The following is a 24,605-nucleotide window of genomic DNA, read 5'->3' as shown; positions in this document are numbered from 1 at the left end:
CAGTGATCAATAAATCTGTGACTTGAATATTGATGACTTTCCTCCCTGGGTTAGTGTGACAATGATCAGCAACTGATTACTTTCTAATTGGTACATATTAATTTTCTCTCTTAACCTGAATTCATAAAACTACTAGGGGTATAGGTGATATTGCCTTTCTTTTAAATTGAAATATAGTTGATCTACAATGTCGTGTTAGTTTCAGGTATCCAGCAAAGTGATTCAGCTATATGTTTTTTTTCAGATTCTTTTCCATTATAGATTATTACAAGATATTGAATAGTTTCCTGTAGGTCCTTGCTGTTTATCTATTTTATATATAGAAGTATGTACCTGTTAATCCCAAACTCCTAATTTATCCCTCCCCGCCACCTTTCCCCTTTGGTAACCGTAAGTTTGTTTTCTATGTCTCTGAGTCTATGTGTTTTGTAAATAAGTTCATTTGTATAATTTTTTAAGATTCCATATATAAGTGATATCGTATGATATTTGTCTTTCTCTCTCTGACTTACTTCACTTAGTATGATAATCTCTAGTTGCATCCATGTTGCTGCAAATGGCATTATTTCATTCTTTTTTTTTTAACGTCTGAGTAATACTCCATTGTGTATATATACCACATCTTCTTTATCCATTCATCTGTCGATGGGTATTTAGGTTGCTTCCATGTCTTGGCTATTGTAAATATAGCTGCAGTGAATGTTGTGGTGTGTGTATCTTTTCGAGTTAGAGTTTTCATCTTTTCTGGGTATATGCCCAGGAGTGGGACTGCTGGATCATATGGTAACTCTACTTTTAGTTTCTGAAGTAACCTCCATACTGTTCTCCATACTGGCTGTACCAATTTACATTCCCACCAACAGTGTAGGAGGATTCCCTTTTCTCCACACCCTTTGATGATGGCTATTCTGACCAGTGCGAGGTGATACCTCATTGTAGTTTTGATTTGCATTCTCTGATAATTAGCGATGTTGAGCATCTTTTCACGTGCCTGTTGGCCACCTGTATGTTTTCTTTGGAGAAATGTTTATTTAGGTCTTCTGCTCATTTTTTGATTGTTTTTTTTTTTTTGATATTGAGCTGCATGAGCTGTTTGTATATTTTGGAGATTAATCCCTTGTCAGTCACATCATTTGCAAATAGGTGACAGTTCTTTTAAAATTTTCAAAGCACCCTGACTGGACAGAGATGATCAAAAGGTATTTCAGCAACTTAACTGGGAAAATGTGATTTACTTCTCTTCAAACAAAAGCCCAATACAAACTACAAGAACACTGAATATTTCCTATCATATTAAAACCTCTAATGCTTGTCCTATTTCCCCCCTAAGAGTAACAGGCTGAAGCTGACGCCATCACCGAGCACAGCTTTGAGAACACCAAGTCTGCTCCTGCAATCTTGTTCACCAAACCCACGGAGCTGTGCAAACACACCAACTCTTGTTCTTAGTTATGAAAAACAGTTAAGGAACGGGGCTTGATGGGAAAGTAGCATTCTGATTTTTAAATAAATAGCTCTTGACCTCTAGTGGAAGCGCACGTTTCGTGGTAGCAGCAGGGCCTGGTCCATGCGCGTGGGCCCCGGAGGCCTTGGACGGGAGACTCAGGAGACTGGAGGCTGGAGGACGAGGGGGAGGGAGCAGCGGTGCTGTCTCCTGCCCAGATGTGCAAGGAAACAGCCGAAGCTCTTTAGCTTTAATTACGGTCACTTGAACGGTGAGCAAAGAGAGAGACAAGAAAGGTTCCAGATGGCCGCTCACGCAGAGGAGCGGGGGGGGGGGGGGGGGGGGGCCGTGTGGACCTGCCCCAGCGGCATCCAGGCTCCTTCCGCGGCCTCTCCTGGACGTGCTGGTGTGGACCCCGGTGGGTGGCCGGGCGGGTGCAGGCGCGCCCCCAGGCTGCAGTCACGCTTGTGCCGTCCACTCCTGGCCGCCCAGCGGCTCTCCCACCGACTGTGCGTGAGTGAAAAGGCTCAAAGCTGCCCCGGAGCTGGAATCACAGGGACTTCACAGGTTCGGATGAATAATCTGTGAAACCTTCTGGGTTGGGCGGGTTTTTGTGGGTAGGTTCTTGTCAACTTTCCCTGTTTCTTACATGAAGAGAGACTATCCGTGCAGACCTAGCTCTTCTGAGGTTAGTGCTGGTAAATTATATTTTCTTAAGAAACTGTCCATTTCATCCAGGTTTTCAAATTTGCTTTCAAAGAGTTGAACAAAGTAACGTGTCATGATTGTCTCAATTCCCTCAGTTTATCTTTCCTTTGTAATTTCTTATTTTGTGAATTTGGGCTATCTTCTTCAGAAGCTTACCTGAAGTCCATGTGTTTTGAAAGAACAAATTTTGGGTTTTATTTCTTATTCTATTTTTCTGTTTTCCAACTCATTCATTTCTGCTTTTATCTCTGTGAATTCATTCCTCCTGCTTTTTTAAAAAAAATTTTGTTGTTCTTCTAATATCTGGAGCTACATGTTTATTTATTTTCATTCTTTCTTGTATCTCCCTTTACATTCAGATCAACAAAGAGAAGAAAACTCCAAAGTCAGATTCAGTCCCTGCAGCTGTCAGCCGCCATTGCCCACACCTTCCAATACTGATCAGGAACGTGGAGGTGGAGAGAGAGGCAAATTCCAAGGAAAGGTGTGCAGGGTGGTTTTTCCTTTTCAGGCGGAATCCTCAGGTTCAGGGCGAGGAGAGTCAGTTCCCTGAACACACACTGCACGACAGCAGGACACCTTCTCCCCTCGCCTCCCCAGACCACTGCACACACAGCTTTGGAGGGATAACAATTCAGCGTTCAAATCCGATCACCAAGTCACGAGGGCCTAAGAGACAGCCCTCAGGAAAACGAACAGGAAGCCCAAGGAGCCACAGCACACGGTGAAATATGCAGGAGTAACTCAGAGTCGTGGGGAGCATGACGGTGAAGGATAGTAAAATGGTTCACTAGAGGTTTTAGTGACAAAAAGTACTTCCTGTTTGAGGATGAGTGACCAGAAACCAAGGGAGAGTTATGTTTCCCCTGAACCAGAAAAAGAGGGCAGAATTTAGATCACATTCCATGGAGAATGAAGAAGAGATGAGCTCACCATAAAAAGCCTAAATATGGTTCTCCAACGGGGAGGGAAGGCATGAGTGAGCGCCCAGGTGGAGGGAACCCGGCTGGGAGCTTAACAAACAGCAGTCGCTTTACCATCCCCTGCTTCCAGCTGAGAGATGGGCTCAGAGAGGCGGAAGCAGTCAGTAGGAGAGTCTGAACCCACATCTATCTGATACCAAAACCTACGCCCTTTCCACTCTGCCAACAGCTTTATGCCCATTAACTTCGGAAGAGACATAAGTGAGTAGAAATAAGTCAGTTTCAATGGATAAAGTTTAATTATTCAGAACTTAAAAGGGGGAGTAAACCAGTAAGAACTGAGAGACCAGCCATAGAACTCCTCTCCATCTGAAGTCCATCTGAATTAATTACACATGAATCTCAGCCCACTTACAATGGAATCCATTCAAATACCTGCAGAATAATGACTAGCAGGTTGACAAAGTGCTGTCTTACAACATTCCTTGGGAAAACTACTTAAATTATTAGACAAAAATGATTTTAATGATCATATAACTGATGTGTATAAACGGCTGTTTTTAAAATGTTTGAGGATGTTTAAGAATGCTTGAAAACTCATTAGATATAATTTAAGCATCTTTTTAGACCATTAATCAACTTGTCTCTCAAAAAGATAGCCAGGATGTGGTTTAGCTCAGTTCCTACTGACATGATCCCGAATTTTTGACCAGTGGAGTCAAGTTCTTGACTTATTTACCAAGTCCTAGCAGCCCTCCTGCCTAATGTCTTGTCTAAGCTCGAAGCCCACTGCGTCCTTCTCAGATCACGGCACAGAACACCAAGCAGGGGGATTTCCAGCTACGGCAGGGCAATACCTGCCGGTCTGAATTTTGGATACAATTCCCCATTTGACCTAGTCAACCAGCCTCATTAGAAGCTGCTTAGGGGTGGGTGGGAGAAGCAACTGGAGTTATATACATGGTACCTAGTTACTACTGGCTTTGGAAGATAAATTCCTAACTGTAAAGAAGTGCAGCTAACTCTCAAACAATGCAGGGCTTGGGATGCTGACTCTGTACACGTGGTTCCTCGGTGTCTGTGGTTCTGATTCTGTGGATTCAACCCAGGGCAGACTGTGTTGTACGACAGTAATCACTATTGAAGAAAATCTGCATGTAAGTGGACCCATGAAATTCAAACCCAGGTTGTTTAAGGATCAATTGCATACCCTTTGATCTAGCAATTCCAGTGCTGGAAATTTACCCTACAGGTTTAATCACACATATTAAATGACAGTGGATGTTTACAATGGTGAAAACTGAAAACAATAGATATATATTATTATGAATTTATTTAAATAAATTATAGGAGATTTCTATCTCTGCCCCTTACTAGCTGGTCAAGTTTTTAAGCATTCTGTATGCCTCAGTTTTCTCATCTGTAAAATGAGAATAGGACAGTACATGCCTACCTCATAGGGCTGCTGTGGGGAGTATATACAAAGAAACTATCTGGAGTGAAACACATCAAACTCTTATGGAGAATGGAATGTGGGAGAGGCCGAGGGCTTTTACTTTAGGAGGTGCGACTTTTAAAAGATGTTGTAGGGTAGCAGGATATACTAGTCTAAAATGTTGTTACCATTACTGGTTTTTCTATTTCACAGGAAAACTAAAGAAACACAGAAATTTATTGATTTGAATCAGTTAGAAACAATGCAAACCTGTCTAACTTCAATGAATCAACATTTGATTTGGGGCTTTTATTAAATGAATCCATCTTGACCAACTGGCAACAGAGAGGTCACAAAAAGAATAAAGCCCTTATACAGCAATGCAAACCCTTCTCTCTCATACACTGCAAACCCAAGTGAAAGATCTCAGCGACAGCAAGAGAGACTCCCAGTGGTACCTGTTGAGTCCAATGACCCTGTGCACAACTTTGGACAAGACTGGAGTTGACCACATTGGCTATGACGGTCCCAGCACTGCAGACAATATGGGTGTAGGAAAGGACTGACCTTGGCTCCTGGGAGGTCCCTCTAAGCCCGTGGAATGTCCTGCCTGATGAAGTCTTTGTTTACCGGGGGTTCTTGGGCTAAGACAGACAGTCTATGCTAACAACGTGACTTTGGGTGAGGGCTTTGGTCCACGTCCTCTCTTAATCCCCGGAGAGGCAGGGGACAAGGGTGAGCCATGTGAGCTCACCCTCGTGTACGTGACTGAGCCCAAATAAAAACTCTGGACACCAAGGCTCGGCGGGGCGGGGGCAGGGTGTCCTGGCTGGTGATACCCTGCACGTATCATCACACACTGTGCGAGGCGGGGAGAGTCAGCGTTGTGCACGTGACTCCACTGGGAGAGGACAATGGCAGCTTGAACCTGACCCTCCTGGACCTGCTCCCCTTCCCTGGCTGATCTTCACCTGTGTCTTTTCATGGCAATGAACCACAACTGCGGCTTCTCTAAGTTCTGTAAGTCTTTCAAGCCAATTACTGAGGGTGGTCCTGGGCTTCCCGAACTCCGCCCTGCAGACCAGAGCCACAGCTGGACGAGGGCCCACCCGCCTACAAGGAGCACCCTGGAGCAACTTCCAGCCCTCAGCCTGAGTCTCTGGGAAGCCTTACCATCTTGCTTTTCACGAGTTCCTCGATCGCACTGACAAGCTCGGCTGCGCTCGGCGTTTCGGAGCTGGTGGGGCGGACTAATAACCGAGAAGAGGCCTATGGAGGAAGTTGAGAAAAAGAGAGGGGGAGGGAAATGCCTCGTGTTAGTCCCTGGGCAGACAGAATTCTCCTGCAAGCTCAATCTCCTTCTAAAAGTAATTCCAGACAAAAAGACCACAAGTTTGTCTTTGTTTGCATTTATTTAAAGCCATCTTTTAAAATTTACAATATTCTGACATGAAATACTAAATAGGACCTGTCTGGGATACATGTGGAAAGCAGACAAAGTCTGTTTTTAATCCGCAGTCATGTACCATCAGAATGTTTTTCAAAGAGGTGACTGGGCACGGGAAAATTCTAACTTTTGCAACTGCTGACTAGGCTACTGGCTAAGGAGGAAAAGGCAGAGAATCTGATCAACGGAAGAGTGAAAGGCTTAAGGGCTAATGAGTGAACCCTTTAAAAAATCGGGAAACAAAACTGGATACTAAAAATGGCTTTACTGTGTGGACGGGGTTAAAAGAAAGAAACAAGAAAAGGAAAGGAACCGGGAGCACCGGCCAGACAGGGAAGAGGGGGACAAGCTCACCATTTTCTGTGCCATCCACTTCCCCAGTGATTAGTGCAGAGGACAGGAGATCTGTGGCCTCACAAGCTATCAGATGCCACTTACGGCTAGAGTCGGGGTGTACAGGGGTGGACAGGTAAGGAATCTGGGAGAGGGGCTACTGAGCTCGAGTTTCAGTAATTAGCAAACACGCTGTGTTTGCGGATTACTTGCACCGTTAATTTACTGGAAACTAGAAGAGGGGTGTAATATGAACCTTGCTTCATATTAAGGACAGCAGAGATGCATGTGACACACGGCTAGCTGTCCTAACGATGCATGTCTCACAGCAGACAGATACGGATTTATACATTTACAACAAGGCTGTTACAATACGGATCCAGATATGCACTTGGCAAAACAAATGTTGGCTTGGTCTAATGGAATCTGGAAGATGAGGTGAAGAAAACAAGGAAAAAATTCAAATGGAGAGGTAAGGAAACTGAGCCAAAACAGACACAGAACACAAATCAACATAATGCTGCAGTGAAAGTTTACAAAAAGAGAAAACAGAACAAAACAAAACATTAGTCACAAGATAATATACTCTCTGGGAACATCACTATAGACTTTTGTAAAAGAAGAATTTCTATGGGTAATACCCAATGAGGTAACACAATAACCAATAAATGATTTTGGCAAACAGAAGAATATAGTGCAATCCACTCTTTCAATGGAGAAAAATACCCTCTTATTCGGTGAATAAGTCAACCAGGCCTGGCACCTCACTTTCGGCTAACCATCCAGATTTACACAATTCCAGTTTTCTGCTTTTAAAGAGGTATGGCTTAGAACGCTACAAAATAACCGAGGAGTTGTCAGAGCCTGGCTTCCTGGCGGGTCTGCTCTGGGCAGTGGGGCGCGAGCTTCTCTCCCATCTCAGGCCACCCTGCCCACCACCCCCGTGGCACGGGGGGGTCTGCACCTCAGATGCCCTCCAAACCCCAGACTCGAACCCAAGCTCCCTCCTTCTGCCAAGCCCACTGCGCCCCTGCTGTGCACTGAGGGCCCCGGAGGAGGAGGGGGAGGAGGAGTTCTACAGAGAAGGCGCCTTAGGTTACGACTAACGCGTGATCGGCCTCGGCCTCATGGCCGTCGATCACTGAGCCAGGGCGACCCCGGGTCATCACGCACGGGCCCATCCAGCGAGTGACTGTGTTAGCACTGAGGGAAGTCAGGGAAGGAAAAAGGGGAAGAAGGGGGAAAACTGACGAAAACATCTGTTTTATTCAGAAACCTCAGTTTCTGCCAAAAAAAAAAAAAAAAAAAATCACCAGTAATGACTCCATAGGATGGTTTTCAACACCTGCCAGTTTGGAGAAGCAGGACGGGCCAGAATGCGAGAGGATGTATAAGCCACAGTTACCAGGTTTCCTTCTTGATAGTTTAGGGTTGTACAGAGTAATTTTAGATTATGTAAGGACTCAAAAAAACCCAGAAAACAAAAAATAAGATTTACTTGGCTTGAAGCCTCTGCATACATCCAAAGAGAAAATTCATGGCTTTGAACTGATTCCTACGCTTTGACAAACTCCAGTTTGACCCAGATGTTTGCCATGTTGGAAAAAGGAACTGGACAGCAATACCATCCCACCTGAAAAACCACACCTGTGTGCAGACACCTAACAGAGAGAACCAGATGGGCTCGTGTGCGTTTAGGACGCAATCACGCAGGTGGCGTGCGACTTCCCTGCCCTCTCAGGGACCCTGGTTAGTACAGTGAGAAAAATTAAAATGACTTGAAAAGTAGCAATTACGAAAGCATCCATGAAAAATGCACTGAACGTATTTATACACGCACACGTGTACGAGAGACTGCGCGTGTTCCTACAGCTTGGTCTAAACGGCCTTTGCTAGCTATACTTTTGGGGTGAAAGGCATCTTCCAGGTGCCTTTTCACAGCCCGGGTCGCTCTCTATGCCCCGCAAGGAGGCTGGGGCACAGCGGCAGGCAACCACCAGGCCCTCCCCTGGCGAGGCTTGGTGTGGGCGTGGGCCCCCCTTACCTTGTCGTCCTGTGAATCCGGCTGGAGCAGGCTGTGCTGCTGGATGGCCATGGGCGGGGGCAGGGGCACGGCGTCGGCCCCCTCCTCCCCTTCTTCCTCTCCGCAGCTCTGCATGCCCGAGGATGAGGACTTGGAGAGCGTGCCGCTGCTCAGGCCCTCGTTCCGGCCTCTCTGAAACCAGACCGACATTCGCCCATTGGAACCCGGCCCTGACTGCCAACGTCAGTTCACAGAAACTGAGCCCTCAGGGGTTAACTGGAAAAGCACAGCCCGGACTGAAACTGAGAGCAGACATCAAGCACAAGCTCCTTCCAACCCTGACGGGAGCTTCCACTCCCGCCAGCGACCCAAGCTCCCTCGCTTGCCAACTTGGATGAGGGAAGGGCCACTGAGAGCGTCTTTGGAAGGGACTGCCAACGTTAACCGTTAGGCTCTGAACACATCTGATCTTCAAGAAGCCAATTTAAAAAGAAGGTTCAAAAATTTGAACCATAACCCTTAGTTTCTCTAGTCTCATATTTCACTTTTTGTTACTTTGCTCATATAAAACTCACCGACATCAGGAGGGCATAAAGAAAAATAGAATTCAAGGTGTATTTTAAGAATCTGAATTAAGTATGCCCATTAATTTTCCCCATTCTTACTTTCAGAAAAAAATTTCAGCTTTTCATTTCTATCACGAGGACACAGTATATAAAACAGATAGATGAGGACATAAATGAACCACACGCTCCAGTGAAAACCCACGGCAAAAACACGCCCAGGAAAAAAGCAGTAGAAACCCCACATCTGCAAAATAAATGGAACGATACAAATCCTGTCTTCTCTCTCTCTCTCTCTCTGCCTTTTTTTGAGTCTGTGAGGGAACTGGGGGATAGGGGTCCCAAGTTAAAAACTCTGAGGGCCCCTCACTGACACCACACTGCTGAAGGCCCATCTTGGGGATCATGAAGGAATTCGGTTCCTTGCAGTATAATTTTAAGCTCCCACCTCCTCCAAAAAAGGGGAAATTAAAAATAATTCCTGGCTGACCTACATACATTTATCTTCGATGACATGGGAATAATCCAGGGTTTACTGCTGGGTTAGCAAAGTATATTAACTGTGTGCTTTCTACTCAGGACAAGACATAAGCATGAATATGTATGAATACGGGGGCAGGGGTGGTGGTGCAGACAACTGGTGGATGCAAACATTCCCTTAGCCCTTCCAAGTCCAAAACGGGTGCTTTCCTTGCAAAATGCTGCCCCCGTGGTTGACTGCTAACCTCAGGAGCCACTTAAATCTTCTGCCTCCCGGGAGGCGCCCCTGGCTTTGCCTGTGATGGAGGTGAGAGGGGGCTAAGGTGGCCGGGCACCACGTTTTCCCGAAGCAGGCGGGGTTGCCCACGGCCCTCTGATTTCTTGACCCGAGGCCACGCGTGGGTCCCTGGCTCTAGACGCTGCTGGAGGAACTGAGTGGGGCTCTGACCCTGGTCCTTTCCAGAACGTAGGGAAAACCACCCAACGAGCGTATGCACTGTTCCCACAACTCGGAGGGAGATGCCCGAGGCCCTGACCTCTTCCGCCGTCTCGTCCTGCGGGGTGGCCGCACTGTCGTCCGAGTCCTTCTGCGAGCCGGCGTCGGCGCTCTTGCGGACCTCCCTGCTCTTCTTGTGCTTGTGGGCCAGCTTCTTCACGTGCCCGTCGGCCTTGCCGCTGCTCAGCCGCCGCACCGGGCTCGTCAGCCACTTGCGCAGCGTGTTGCCTGGGCGCTTGGGGCCCGGGGAGCTCTGCGCCCCCATCATGTGGGGCTGGAGGGAGGCCACGGAGGCGGGCGGGCTGGCATCGTTGCTGGAGACGGACAGCGAGTCTGCGGGGCGAGAGAGAGACAAGTGTGACTGGCAGCCCCCCGAGTCCTGGCTGGTGCCACTGCGCCGATGAACAGCGTCACCACCCAGGCGAACACCACGTTCGGGGGCCGCCGGGAGCTGTGTCTGGTGGCTCTGCCCTGGGGGGGAATGTCCAGGGAGACCCGACCCACATGCTCACCCATCAAATGGCTCCCCAACTGGAGCTCTGCTAGAGGTGATTTTTCTCCAGGTGTACTGCCCCCTCCAAAAACCCCCAGGTCACCAATCCTGGAGACCAGCATCATTATCGCACAGGCTCAAAATGTCACTGTCACTTAAAATATCACAGACATTGGCGGACACATTGTTTGAATTATCTTCACCCATTTTCTTGAGAGACAAGAACCAAGAAAGAATGGCTTAAAGAAGAATTTAAAGGAAATTAAAAACTAATCCTGGTGGATAAATGTACAGTTTCACTCACTCCCAGTGAATAAAAGTACCACTCAATAAATAAACATGGGCTTCCTTGGTGGCGCAGTGGTTAAGAATCCGCCTGCCAATGCAGGGGACACGGGTTCGAGCCCTGGTTCGGGAAGATCCCACATGCCGCGGAGCAGCTAAGCCCGTGCACCACAACTACTGAGCCTGCGCTCTAGAGCCCACGAGCCACAGCTACTGAAGCCCACGTGCGTAGAGCCCGTGCACCGCAATGAAGAGTAGCCCCCGCTCGCCGCAACTAGAGAAAACCCACGCGCAGCAACAAAGACCCAATGCAGCCAAAAATAAATTAAAAAAAATAAAATAAAATGTTAAAAATGAATAAATAAACAAACACAAGTACAGGCACACCTTGGGGACGTCGTGGGTTCGGTTCCAGACCACTGCCATAAAGCCAATATCGCAATAAAGTGAGTCACAAATTTTTTGGTTTCCCAGGGCACATAAAAGTTACGTTTCCACTTACTGTAGTCTATTCAGTGCCCAATAGCATTGTCTAAAAAAATGTACATACTTTAATTAAAAAATATTTTATTGTTAAAAAATGCTAACCATCATCTGAACTTTCAGCGAGCTGTAATCTTTTTGCTGGTGGAGGGTTTGAAAAATTGTAAGACTCAACAAAATGTGACACAGAGACATGAAGCGAGCAAACGCCATTGGAAAAATGGCTCCAACGGACTTGCTCGATGCAGAGTTGCCACAAACCTTCAATTAGTTAAAAATGCAGCATCTGTGAAGTACAGAAAAACAAAGTGCAATAAAACGAGGTATACGTGTATGTATGTATACGTGCGTGGGTGTATAAATCAGTATAGACGTGAGCTGGTCAGGCATTGTGACAAACGGCACCCTTCTAGAAAGTTGAGTGTGGAAGGGTAAAGCTGGCTGGTTCACTGGGAAATCCGGCTCATGGCCCCTTGTTTCCCAGCCGTTCTCTGGAACTACACAGGCATCTGCAGCCCCTGCTCTCAGCCTCAGCAAAGTTACTTCACGTGTTGGAGAAAATACCAGTAACACTTAACAAAACAACAACACATTTTAAAAAGAAATGTGAGTAGCAGAAACCTTCCTCAAGTAACCAAAATGTTACTTGAAAATATATCCCAATGAATCTTCTCACTGCATTTGAAAAATTAAACATAGTCGACCCTGAGTTGCTAATTTTTCAGGAGAAAAAAGGAGATATAAACACACTTAGGTAACAGCTGACACTCAACAGATCTGTGGAATTACGTGAGACGTTAACTTTACAAACAGAAGACCAGTGACCTGGGACACTTCTTGGCCCTTTCCCGAGCACTGGACTCCGGAGGACTCCTCCCACAGCAAAACAGAATAAAACGCTTCACTTTAGGAAACGGAAGAGCAAGATCATTCACTATGCTTGTTATTTTCTTAAATCTTAATAAGTCTTGAAAATAAATTAAAATTAGTCTTCAAAAAGATGATTTCATACAGCTACCTGTATTAGCTGTATTTACCTCTGCGGCACTGGAGACCATTACCTGCTGCAGTTAAAAAGCAAGACAGTTAATTCCTCCCAGTCATGTGATTACATGTACGAGAGAGTTGACAGCAGTTTCCCACTCACGCTCAGACGCCCGGGCGAGACAGCGGAGCGCCGTCTGACTGCTGCCCGTTCCCTCCTCGGCTGAGCCTTGCAGGGGAGAGGGTATAATCTTCCATAAACAGATGACGCGTTTCAAGCTGGATCACTCATTCTTAAAAGTCTAGATTTTCTCAGAGGCAGACTCAGGCTCAATACAGCATTTCCCCCCTCCTCGTGTATATATGTGTGTGTGAGCATATATTTTTATTTTATTTCTTTTCACAGAAGAGTGACTAAAACATCCCCACGTCAGCCTCGTTTTCCTCAGGTACCATCGGGAAGAGGTAGCAGAACGAAGCCATGAAGTTAACAACGCGCCTGCTGTAAACAGCTTCCTGGGGACTTTCTCAGGTGCTGACTCAGGGTAAAGGGCAAACAAGGCAGGCACGGTCGCTACCCTCGGGCACTCCTGCTGCAGTGACAACAGGAAGGACAGAAGGAAGAGGAGGGGTTGGACAATCCACATGTAGATGATACCTCATTCAGCTTAAGTTTTTCTAAGTACCAACTATCAGTATTAGCAAGGCACTGTGCTGGCCACAGCAGGGGACATATTTCACAGTCGTTTACTGTGCGTTTACTGTGCTGGGATGCAGAGCCAAGCCCTGTACTTGCCACCGGACAGAGATGAATAAACCTACATCCTTTACCCAGGGGATCCCCACCTGCAGGGCTTTCAGTGATCACATAACCATCATTCAGGCAGAACTGTGACACTTCATGCTGTAAGCGAGTACAAACCCTGGTAGAGGTTGAGAAGAAGGAGAATCAGGTGGAGGGATCACGGAGGCCTTCCTAAAGGAGGTGACGCTGAAGCTGGCCTTTGAAGGAGCTGGGCCTGAATAACCCATTAGGAGGAGCTCACAAGGGCATAAGCTCCAGGAGGGCGGGGGCCTCGTCCGCCGTGTCTCTGGAGGTGTGCCCAGGGCCTGGCGCGGTGCCTGGCGTACGGCAGGCACCGATGAAGTATCCACTGGAAACAGCAGAAATCCCAGCCCAGAGAAACAGAGCAAGCTGATCCACAGCCCTATTCTCGGGACGGGCGTTTCTTCGAGGAATAGTCACTCAGCCGAGCAAGCACACAAGACAGAGAACCACGAAGGTGGCGCCCGGGTGGAGGAGGGGGGCCGTCCCCGACAGGAGACGAGCATCCGTGACAGAGCTCCGCGGTAGGAAAACGACAGAGGCAGACTCGCTTTCATAAAACCAAATCAACTGCAGGCCTTAACGTCACCAGCAGAACCCTCACACGTCCCAAGTGAGGGGACACCGCCTAAGACAACAAACGAACCTTCCACGTGTCTGGGTGCCTAAAAGCGAGCATCTGGGGGGACGCAGCACGGGAGCAACGCGGCACATAATACGAACCTTCAGTGAAGAGGCCGCCCACCGGGAGACCTGACACGGTCTCTGTGTCCCCCAAACGTGCGGGGTTATGGAGAAGTGAGAGCTCTGGGCCGGGTGGGCAGCTGAGGGCCGTCGCCCCGACACGCAGACCTCGCCCCCGGTCAGCAGCCCCAGCGGCCTTAGGCGGCACGAGGCGATGAACTGCAGTCTGTCACCAACGCCTCATGGGACCCGGCTGGCTTTGCAAGTGTGATTCTCAGGGCATCCCTGCCTTGCTTAGGAAAGGAGATGGTGGTGGTCAAAATGGTTCAAAAAGAAAAAGAAATTAGAGACGACACTGCCTAGCTTCTCTCTGTCTGCTCAGCTGCATAGGAGTTGGTTCTCTGCACTTTGAGAAGTAGGTTCAAAAGAGATTTTTTCCCTCAGTTAGCAGGTTGAGCATTATAAACATGGCCGTGGCCTGACCAGTCCAGCCTAGACCCAGGAGGGAGGCAAAGCTGTCCAAGGTCAGAGCTCACCAGTGCTGCAGACGAAACGCTGTTCTCAGGGAATAGCGGTTCTCTTCTTGAGCTGCTATTTATCGTCACTTAAGTGACATTATTTCACTTTACTGGAATATTCATGACTTAGAAATATGCTAGCAGCAATTACAAACTAAGAAGAAAATTTTGTCGTTTCTTAAATTTTACCTTGAAAAACTATTTCGTTTCAGAAGTCTGAAAATGTAGAGGGAAAATTTCTTCACCTGTCTCTAAGATTAACAGATATTTCGTGTTGTGCAGATCTGATACATTAGTCACAATCCGGGGGATTAGCAATGAAAAAAATAACCACAAACTAAAGCAAACAGATACATTCCTTCTCTCTCCAGTTTGTTTTTAACAATAATACTTAATTCTTCATGCTGTTTGACACTTTCCAAAAAAAAAAAAAATCTTATTTTTTTCTTTTCAACATAGAAACTCATTTTGCCCACATCAATGGATTTTAACAGTCCATTTACATGCTCTGTGACATAATGCATAAATCAGATTTTAAAACACTTAAAAATTACTTAAACTTAAGTCAATTATTAATAGAATGAAATAAAGGACCTATTATTTTTCGTTACCTTAAGAACAGACTTTGACCACTAGACCCACTGCTCTGATGCAAATTTTAAATTAAATAACATGTCCTAATGACATCTAGTAGAATTAAGGTCTCCAGTGTTACTGGGCAAAAGGTAAGCATGACGCACACGATAAACGAGCTTTCGGCGTTCTCCTTGGGAAGATCCTAAATTACTGGTCTGCACACAGGTGCCTCACGCAGCTGAGCTCCCGGTGGCTGTGACACGCTGTGTCTGAAGGGTCACGGTCGGGCACAGACACTGCTGGGAAGGCCCCCTTCCTCCCTCTAAGACCCCCTCTCTGTTCAGGCGGATTGTGGGTGGCTCAGGCCAATGACAACAGTAATCCTAGGGCGGAGGCCCACGGCCAGGCTCTGCATCTCCCTTTCATGACTGCAGTTCCAGCTGGGTAACTGTCAGGACAGGAAACCACCGTGACCTAGACTCCAGGCCACACGTGGGCGGGCGCTGGGTCTGGTTTGTTTACAGCTACGTGCTCAGCTGGCACATCCCTGGAGCTTAATCAGTTTATGTTGAATACATAACAAATGGTCGGGACTTCCCTGGCAGTCCAGGGGCTAAGACTCTGAGCTTCCACTGCAGGAGGCACAGGTTCGATCCCCGCTTGGGGAACTAAGATCCTGCATGCAGCCAAAAAAAAAAAAAAACAACAACCGAACAGGTGAGTCAGTGAATCGATTGCCAGCTACAGGCTATTTTCCGGCCTGAGCTCTCGAGCCTGATAACTTACGCTGACCCCGTGAACGGTGACGTCCTGACTTGGTGCTATACTCCACCAGTCTGGAGACGAGCTACAGGTCACATCTAATTTTAGTCCAGTTTGTGAGTCTGTGAACTATGTACTTACAAGATGGTAACTCAGAGTAGATGACAGCTGTCCCTGTACCGGCCTGCGCTAGGCGATGCCTTCTTGCAGGCGAGAGCCAGGCCCAGGAGCCCTTGGTGAGGGTGGGGAGCACGTGAACACCCCCCAGCATGTGTGGTGTGGGCGAGGCGGCAGAAAGAGGGGTCGGGACTGAACTCACCTGAGAAAGACGATGGAAAACTCATTTGTCACTCAGGGCAATTGTACTGTTCCTGTTCCCATCTTCAGTTACCACCTCTTGCCTTCCCCTCAACTCCTACTTTCTTGGAAGACAAAAAAGACTCAACACTCAGTACATTCAGTACCGCTGCCTTTCCACCCTGTCACCACCGTCCACGTCTATGAGGATGCCGGCACTCACAACACGCCTTGTTGGGATGTGCCTTCCTCTTTCCAGCCTGGGGACACTCCGCTGATGCAAGGTCCAGGTGGGAGATCAGCTGAGGACGTCGGAAGGACTCTGGACTTGTCACAGGGTCTGAGTTTGAGACTGGCTCTGCCACGCCACAGCCCTGACCCGGGCCAACATCCTGGCACCTGAATTCCCTCATCTCCCAGGGCTATGGTAGGATTACATGAAGTAACGAGAAGGAACGAGCTTTGCAAATTGTAAACTGCTATTTGCAAACATAAGATGGTTGAGGCAAGCTTCTCCCGGACTCCGTGGTAGCACAGAACTTGCTACATTACATGCATGCAAACTGTGAGTGCCCAGACGACGGCGATGTGGATTAATGGTTTTCTAATCACAGGCCTAGCGTGGTAATCAGCTACATACTCAGAATCATTTTTAGACCTATGAAAGATGAGTGAGGCAATGTAGATGAATTACTTCATTCTGTTTCCATTTAAAAAAATAACTTGTCCCTTATTAAGAGGGCAGGGTAAACTGTAGCGTAAAGATACTGTCAGCACGTCCCACTCATTTCAAAAGACGCTCATGTGTGTATAAGAGAAAGCCAGTTGTGAGCTGCCTGAAGCCCTAAGAGGGGAAATCAAAGTTTCTCTTATTTTGAAGGGAAAACAACTCCACAAAGATGGTTCTTTGCTGAAGTCAGAGTTCACCCAAAGTCCATGCTAGATTTCTTCTTAAAATTAAGAAAAAAACTAAAAAAAAAAAGAGGGGGAAGTGGGAGCCCTGCCCCTCCGGCCGCCCCAGAAGAGTTCCACCATGGGAACACACACAGCCCCAAACTGCTGGGAGGAGGGAAACCGCCCTTGAGTCCCAGTCTCGGCAGTTGAGACATCTGTGATTAATAAAGCCTTTTTTTTTTAAATGTAAGAAAAAAAGGAAAAGGGACCGTATCCTGCTAGCTGCAGACTGAGAAAAGCATCACGTTTCATTTTAACCCTCTCCTCGTTTTCACGACGGTAAGAAGGCGTGAAGATGTTCCTAAGCGTCCCAGAGTACAGACCGGATTGCTGAGGATGCTGTCCCTGAATTCAAAACGCCCGCCCCTGAGTTTGAACACGCTTCACCAACGTGCCCTCCTGCTTGCCTTCATTTCAGCCCTAGCAGCACAGGGGCTCCAGGAGGACAGAGGTCGCTGCTGCTTTGTTCAGACTGTATCTCTAGAGTATAAGGTTTGCCTTTCCCTTCAAGCGAGCGCCTCATAGATTAATGGTCATTCGAAGCAATGGGGCAGCCATTGGGGTTCCAGCCTCTCCCTGGCAGGTACTGGGCGTGGGTATCTGACAAGTCCTCCAGTTTCCTAACAGTGAAGTGACTGCGATTCCTTACCAGGCTGCTGCAGGGAAAAGGAACAAAAACGGTCTTTGTAAACATATAGCCTAACACAAACACGAGGCAGTACTCACATTTTTACACAGAAAAAGAAACTGCGAAAGACAAGCAATAAAACAGGATGCAGTGGGGTGGTGAGATGTGTAAGGATCCCTCTGAAAGACAGGCACCCCGGGCTGAGAGCAGGAAGAAAGAGCAGTTGGAGAGCAAAGCGTGATCTCTCCGACGGCTGGCGCTGCCGCCTTCGCTGTGTCACCAAGCGTCTGCTGTGACAGGCACCCTGCACTCTGCAGCATCAGCCAAGCGTGCACACATGGGACCCACGCCGATGGCCGGTCACGTCTGAGGCACGACCACCGCGCAGAGGCGCACACTCAACACTGGGACACTTTCCAACAAACAGCTGACTCACATTTCAATCGCTCCTCCACGGAGGCTCCCGGAACGATTTTAGCTGATTCGTTTTAAAGAAAGACATTCCTATCTTTCTGTCCATTGTAGGTGTTCAAAAATATCTGTCAAACGAACCTTGCAGGGCTGTCTTGATGCAAACTCCAAACAGGGTAAGCTAAACTCAGAGCCTGGCACCCTCCCAAAGCAAAGTGCTAATTTACAGTTCTGGTTGTAAGGACTTAAAGAAATGCTTATTTAGCCGTTATTGCTATGGGCTAGAAAAAGATAATTCAAGGACACTTTGGGGCTGAAAACAATTCCATCAGACCATTTTAGAACAGACTGGGCAGGGTCTGATCAGGTATGCCTGGCCTCTGGCAGTTTCTCAAACCACCGTCTTGTCATGAATTCAACGCAGCAAATCACCTTTTATTTAGGGAATTCTTCCACTGTATCAGGAAGGTTGTAATGTACATGTGGAAATCGAGTCTACAGATTACTTATAAATCAAAGAGAGTAAGTTGTTAGCCTATGATTGATGACTGGGCTGGTTAACGTATTTTAGAGCAAAATTTTCTGAGTAAACGACTGTCATCTGTCTCTACAGTTTTCAAACTGGATTTTAATTCCCTGCTTTTAGAATCAAGGTAACTTTTTTGGGGGGGAATAATAATTGAAAACAATCACACACTAGAAATTCTCCTGAAGATCACACAAAAAGTGAGGTCATCCCCAATCATTCTTCCAGATGCATTTCTCGGGATCACATCTTCTCTTTGATTTACACAGTGATTACAACTGCCTGGGCAGGCTAGGTGTCTTAATTCACGACAGTGAGGAGTGAGATGAAGCTGCGGTATTACTTGGAGAACTTTAAGGAACTAAGAAGAAGTAACTGACTGCCTGGTGATATGGCTACACTTTTGGTGGGTCAGAATGTAAGAGCAAGTATTTTATAATACTTTCCCAAATTTAAATCCTCTTTCTATTTGTGAATAAGTATCTGAAAACTCTTCTTGCTAGACTCCTAATTTTCCATTCTGGGCATCTCGCTCATCTTCTGTCTACGAGAGTCCTTGGTTCTTAATTTGTTCCTCAGCACAATAAAGATGCACCAGGGGTCGAGACACAGGCTTGGATAGGACACTGCATCCTCAGTGGGTTATCTGCTCCTCTGCACACCCCTAGGTTCAGGTGGTCCAGGGCTTCACTCTGGGCTGTCACTGTCATGGCAAATGCATGTTAACATGGGAAACAATCTTTTTTAAAAAGTTAGAAGCTGTACAGAGGCACCGAGCACGGATGTGGGATGGTAATGACTGAACACGTGGCATAAGAGTATTAAAAACCAGTTTTACATACTTCGCAATTTGGTGCAGTGGGTCCTCAGTGCAAAAATGGGAACTTTGTCTTTGCTTCACATATGAAGTGAGCGCAAAAAACACAAAGGAGCAAGATAAATTCCCCAGCTTTTTTTTTTTTTTTTTTTAAATAATCCCCAGATTTAACCAGAGGTCCAGCACAGCATGGCCACGGATCACGCAGTAATGAAGAACACATGGTCTCTGCTGCCTGAGAAAATGCACATGAATGACCAACACATTCACTGTTCCCTGTGCAGCCCCCTTCCACGAACTCACACCACGGGAGCGCTCACTCGCAGGCCACCTCCCGGGACCCCTGAATGGAAGAACACAACGAAACTACTGGCATCAATTAAAACACTCAACTAGAAACAACTGGACTCAACTGGAAGCAACTGCCCTACCTTTTTCTTTGTGAAGGTTGAAGGCAAGGGTGTGTGTGCACACACAGAGCAGCTGACCCGTCTGGTGCACTAGTCTCAGGGAGTCGTGCCATAAAAAGAGAGCGTCCTCTCACCAACGTGACGAGCAAGAGAGATACAAGGCTTGTAAGCCCTACCCAAACAGAACATGCAAATAGAAGCTGCACATGCAATTCGCTCTTTGAATCTTAGGGAATCTCTAAATGCTATTTATTCCTAGTGTGGTTTCTGAAAACACCTACAACATTACACAGTCTTTGGAAAATGTGGCTATGTCACAAACACAAAACTTCAAGCGTTGTTTTTCCTCCTCAAATTCATTCCTGTGAGAAACGCTAACCTGTCAGAATTTCTAGTCAAAACCCATCTCATTTTAAAGGTTTTCCCTCCATCCGAATTTCACTGCTTGAACTTCCAAAAAGGAAATGTGAAGAAATTAAATAAAGATAAAAGCAGATGGCATAATCCTTTGCTTGGCTAATCAGATGATCAGGATATCTATCACACACTGCCAAAGCGGAAAGCTGAAACACCCCAGAAATGAAACGATGAGGAAGGAGTCATTACTGACAGTGGATAATGGAAAGGACGGGTTGTCTGGACCAATGTCAGGAATTTAATACAAATCTAGTGAACTGAGTTACGAAGCCCGCAACAAAATCGGACCTGGCTCATCTGTGGGATCAGGAACATTCCAGGTATCAGTGGGTCTGCGGCTGGTGACTGTTTATCACCAGGCTGTTCGCCTCCAGGAAGAGATGAGATTGGGAGCTGCCATGCCTGGTGACCAGAACGCTGGGAGAGGGCAGCCGCGTGCCAAGGGGCAAAAGGGGCCGTGGCAGAGACAGAGGGCCTGACGAAATCCCCCGGCACCGCTGTGCTATGACCTGCCTGCCTGACGCCCTCCCAGGGGTGGGACGGGGAGGGGCAGGAGCACCTGGGTCACCTGCTGGCCCGGAGCAGACATCCTGGAACGGTTAAAACCATACCGTCACAAAACGACGACTGCCAGAAAGCTCTCTTCTTTCGAATGCCAATGTTATGCCGGGGCTTATTTCTAAGGGGATCTTTCTCTACTCTGGACAAACACTGGCCTTGTTTGAGGAGAGTTTCTAGCCCATGTTCCTGTCTCCTTGGAATGACAGGGCCATTTTCTCTGTGTTTTGGTTTTCTTTTGTTTTGGTTTTTAATGTGGACTAGCCCTTGAAATATATATTTTTGGGGAGATGAACAGCAGGCTTTTCCTGCAACCAAAACTCTATGCTGCCACAGAAGGGGAAAGAAATTCCTGAAGGGTTATCTTGCCAGGGAGGGCTGGGAGGGGGTTTGGGCTCATTCCTGACTTTTATACAAGGACAAAAACAGATGTTTCAAGATATCCTTGCTGGATGAAAGAGAGACACTTTTCCAAAAAAAATTACATAGAAGTGAGACCAGAAACACACACACACAAATCTTGCAAGCGGCAGACGTTTACATCCCCATGCCCCCATCCCCATCCTGACACTCTCCCAGCCCAGCCCCGATACTCCGAATGGATGGGTCCCCCCCCCGGGTCCCCCCACAACCCCGGGGATGTCTGAAGGGTGAAAGGCCGGTTAGCAGCAGCCTCACATGGAAAGCTCTCCAGCCAGCGAGTGGGCCTGCTGCCCACCCCGCGCCCACACGGCGCTGGCTGCAGGTGAAGTCCTGGGCCTTGGAAGTGACGGATGACACCAGCCCTGACACCCAGTGAGGGCAGAGGTGGGGGAAGGAGGCCCTCTGACACCTCACCTGGCTCCACGGCCCCCTCCTAGGTGATTAAACGAAAGGTGTCAGCCCGAGACCAGGCCGCTTCTGTGGAGGTCCTGCAGGAGAGGGTGCTGCCCCGGACCGCCGTGACCACACCGCCACGCTGGCGACGAATGACATCCCGTGGCCCGCTGCTCTCGCCCAGGGCTGCTTAAACGCTTAGAAACCGGAAAAGCTCCGAAAGGCGCCTCTGTCTGTTTGGCTTTTTCGGAGGCTGAGATCCTCTGTGTTCCCCCCCAAAAGTCAAATGGCTGTTCTTTTCTTTATGCAAAGAAAACGTAATTAAAAAAAAAAAAATTTCTGCTTCTTTCTCAGATTGCTTAGTATTTAGTATACTGCTGACTTAGGGATAATGAGGTTTTCTCTGTGATAAAATGGTGGGTTGTTGATTCTTAATTTCTTGATTTGGGAAGCTATTTCCAAGGCAATACAGTATTTATTATTGCCTTGAATGGATAATCATCTTTTAAGGGAACAGAAAGTTAATTTGCGGGGGAAAAAGGAATCACATGGTGCTCACAAAATATTCCCTCCATCTCATCCTGGCTTTCAGAGGTTCTTACACTGCTAATTAGAAACATGAATGTTTAACCCGTGGGCAAAATTGTCCCTGCTGTCAAACACAAAGTGTTAGTCAGTGGAAGATCTAATCTTATTTGAAGGAGGCTGACATTTGGAACTGTATTCTTCATGATGGATATTGATGCTTTCGATTAATGTCTTCATATTGTTGAAAAAGATAAAATAACTTGGGTTACCCTCTTAAAGAGGAAACCAAAGAAGTTTTTTAGGGGGCAGTTTGTAGATTTTTTAAGTTGGACATGGCTCTAGGTGAAGCCAGGGACATGCAAAGACATTCCGCTGCAAAATGGTTTAAGAGAACATTATGCAGTTAGTGATTTAAACTACGTGATTGATTTATTTCAGGTGGTGACAGATTTCTCTTCATTCGTATATAAATTTATTATTATTTTTAATTGAGACCAGATTCAGAATGCCAACATGTGAGTCTTTTTCCTACATTCCAGAAAATGCATGTATTACATAAGAACATTTCTAACCAAAATATGCTATAAACCACACAAGCTTATAAACGTTTTCTTAGAGCCACATAACTCATTCATAGAGCCCGAGCCCTATACTCATTTTTGTGGAGCATCAGGAAACAGAAACTGGCCTTGGAGTGTTTTGCAATCAGCTTGCCAAGCACTATCACTCTTCACGTCATCCACCCAGCAGGTTAGCTGAAGTTTCGGTCTCAAGGGACAGAATATTAGTTTAGAAAGAGTTACAGCTGTGGAGAATGAGGAAATGGACGATTCCATCCCCCCAACCCCAAAACCACAAAGCAAGTATCTAGTACATTATATTCTAGGGTCCGTGGTTGTTTGGTTCAAAATCAGAGAGCCAAAAAGTCCTAACCAATTAGGAATTCCTTTTACAACTGTATTTTAGTAACACCTTTACCAAAGGCAAAATGCTGCTCTAACTAAAACTAAGCACTTGAAAACGGGATTAAAATGTTAACCACACAATTGTGGCCTTTTGCCCAATTGCGTGTGTGTATCCTGCATCCACAATCCACTTCCGAGCACACAGAGGGTTAAGGGTTGCAATCCCATAACCTTATCTCGTTTGATTTTATGACATCTTGCCCCCTCACTCCCCTATAAGAACTGAAGGGCACTGAATTTTATTTTTCAAATTATTATTTCATACTTTCTTGAGGACTGCCCACTCCCTCTCCAGGATATCACATACTAACACAACAACAACAAAAGCCAAAACACAAAAAGAAAAGAGGATCGGGGCAACTGTTTCTAGAGTTCTTCATGTCTCCAACACCGGAGGCGAAATCTCCATCTGTGCTGTGTCCCAGGAGGAGCGCGCAAGGCCAGGGCGGCCTTCTAGCATCCCCCGCACTCCTCACGCATAGGTTGTCCCGTTAGCACCTTCCCCACATCGGTGTTACTCAAGCAGCTGAGCAACTACAGTGGGAAGGAAGGAAGGGAGGCCTGGAGTTATTCCAGGAAGGAACAAAGCCACCTCAGAGACAAAGGGAATGAAAAGAACGCCTCTGCTCTGAACACCAATTAACGGCACAAATGCTGTGCTTGGCTTTAATTAGTGCCCGGTGTGATAGAACGGCACTGCTGAGGACCAGGGCGGCGGTGGGGGGTGGGGGCGGCGGAGGCGGGGCGGGGGGTGGTGGAAACGACAGTAGGAAACAACCAAACAGCCTCCGCGCACGGGGCAGGGGTGAGCAGGGCTGGGTAAGCGCTGTGTGCCCGAGAGAGACAAAGGGAAAAACCTTCAATTTCCAGTTCTACGTCATAATGAGCACCGTCCCTCCTTGTTACTAAACACTCTTCTTCAACTTCACATGTGCTTCTGGCCATTGGGCCATTTCTTAAAATAATCCATCAGCTTATTTAAGAGATAAAAGAGGAAGGGGGGTTGCCTGGAGGTGATGTCCTTTGTCTCAGATGTTTCTCAGTGGCTCCATCCTTAGAAGGAAGCATGACTCTGGTCTTTTTGCAACAGGTCCATTTTCATGACAGTGTGAACCGTTACTACTATTAACAAGATGTGACAATGGAAACTTTCTTGAACCGTGCACTTGAGAAAATGGACGGTGGAAAGCATTGAGAGATGATGTCTTCCAGTCAAATTTTAAAAGTATCAATAAAAGAGACATCATTTTTTCATATAAAAAGCCTAAAAATTTGTCTGAACATTGTCCCTGGTTGCCTGTGGGCGTTCTCTCCTCCCCTCTGCTGCTCCATATGTCTGTGAATTTTCCTTTTTTTTTTTTCTTTAAACCCTTGGCATACAGTTTCAGAGAAACACCAGCTCTGTGTTGGGCTGGTACACTGTGTTCACGTTTGTGCGGTTTTATGTGAGGACTGTCAGAACTGGGGAGGAGCATCTGGGCTGTGGCCCCTCAGCCCAGCCTCTCCCGCCCGTCCTCAGAGGCAGGAAGGGGAGGCGGGAGCCTCGGAGGATGAACTCCCAGGCGCATTACCCGCCCCCAGGCAGACGGCGCCGGGTCCTCGGACTTACCACCCGGCGGCCAACTGGAGCACCTGGAGGAAATTCTTCAGAATAAAACGCCATAAACGGTTGTCCCCACAAAGCCTAGCTGAAGGGATAGAAAGAGCACACACCGAAGGGAGCCGACAGCTGAGGAGGAGGGGGCCTGGTCCTGGTCCGCAGAGAGGAAAGGATTCCAGAACAAGGCAAGGCCGCTTGGTCTGGAGGCTCCTAAC

General features: G+C 47.2%; 1 protein-coding gene across 4 annotated transcripts in view; it reads right to left on the bottom strand.

The window, feature by feature from the left end:
- Positions 1 to 24,605, bottom strand: part of TRIO (trio Rho guanine nucleotide exchange factor) — a 383,177-nt gene that overhangs the window by 30,310 nt on the left and 328,262 nt on the right. For 2 of the 4 annotated variants that reach the window (XM_059916123.1, XM_059916121.1), the window contains exons 35-37: positions 9,893 to 10,185; positions 8,335 to 8,505; positions 5,684 to 5,779 (exon numbers count right to left, since the gene is read on the bottom strand). In XM_059916123.1, the coding sequence (XP_059772106.1) occupies positions 5,684 to 5,779; positions 8,335 to 8,505; positions 9,893 to 10,185 (560 nt within the window). The other 2 variants (XM_059916125.1, XM_059916124.1) reach the window with 2 other exon arrangements.

Source organism: Balaenoptera ricei, chromosome 3 (assembly GCF_028023285.1).
Source record: "Balaenoptera ricei isolate mBalRic1 chromosome 3, mBalRic1.hap2, whole genome shotgun sequence".
NCBI classification, from domain to species: Eukaryota; Metazoa; Chordata; class Mammalia; order Artiodactyla; family Balaenopteridae; genus Balaenoptera; species Balaenoptera ricei.
The sequence above is the reverse complement of the archived record's forward strand: the minus strand, read 5'-3'. Positions and strand labels throughout refer to the sequence as shown.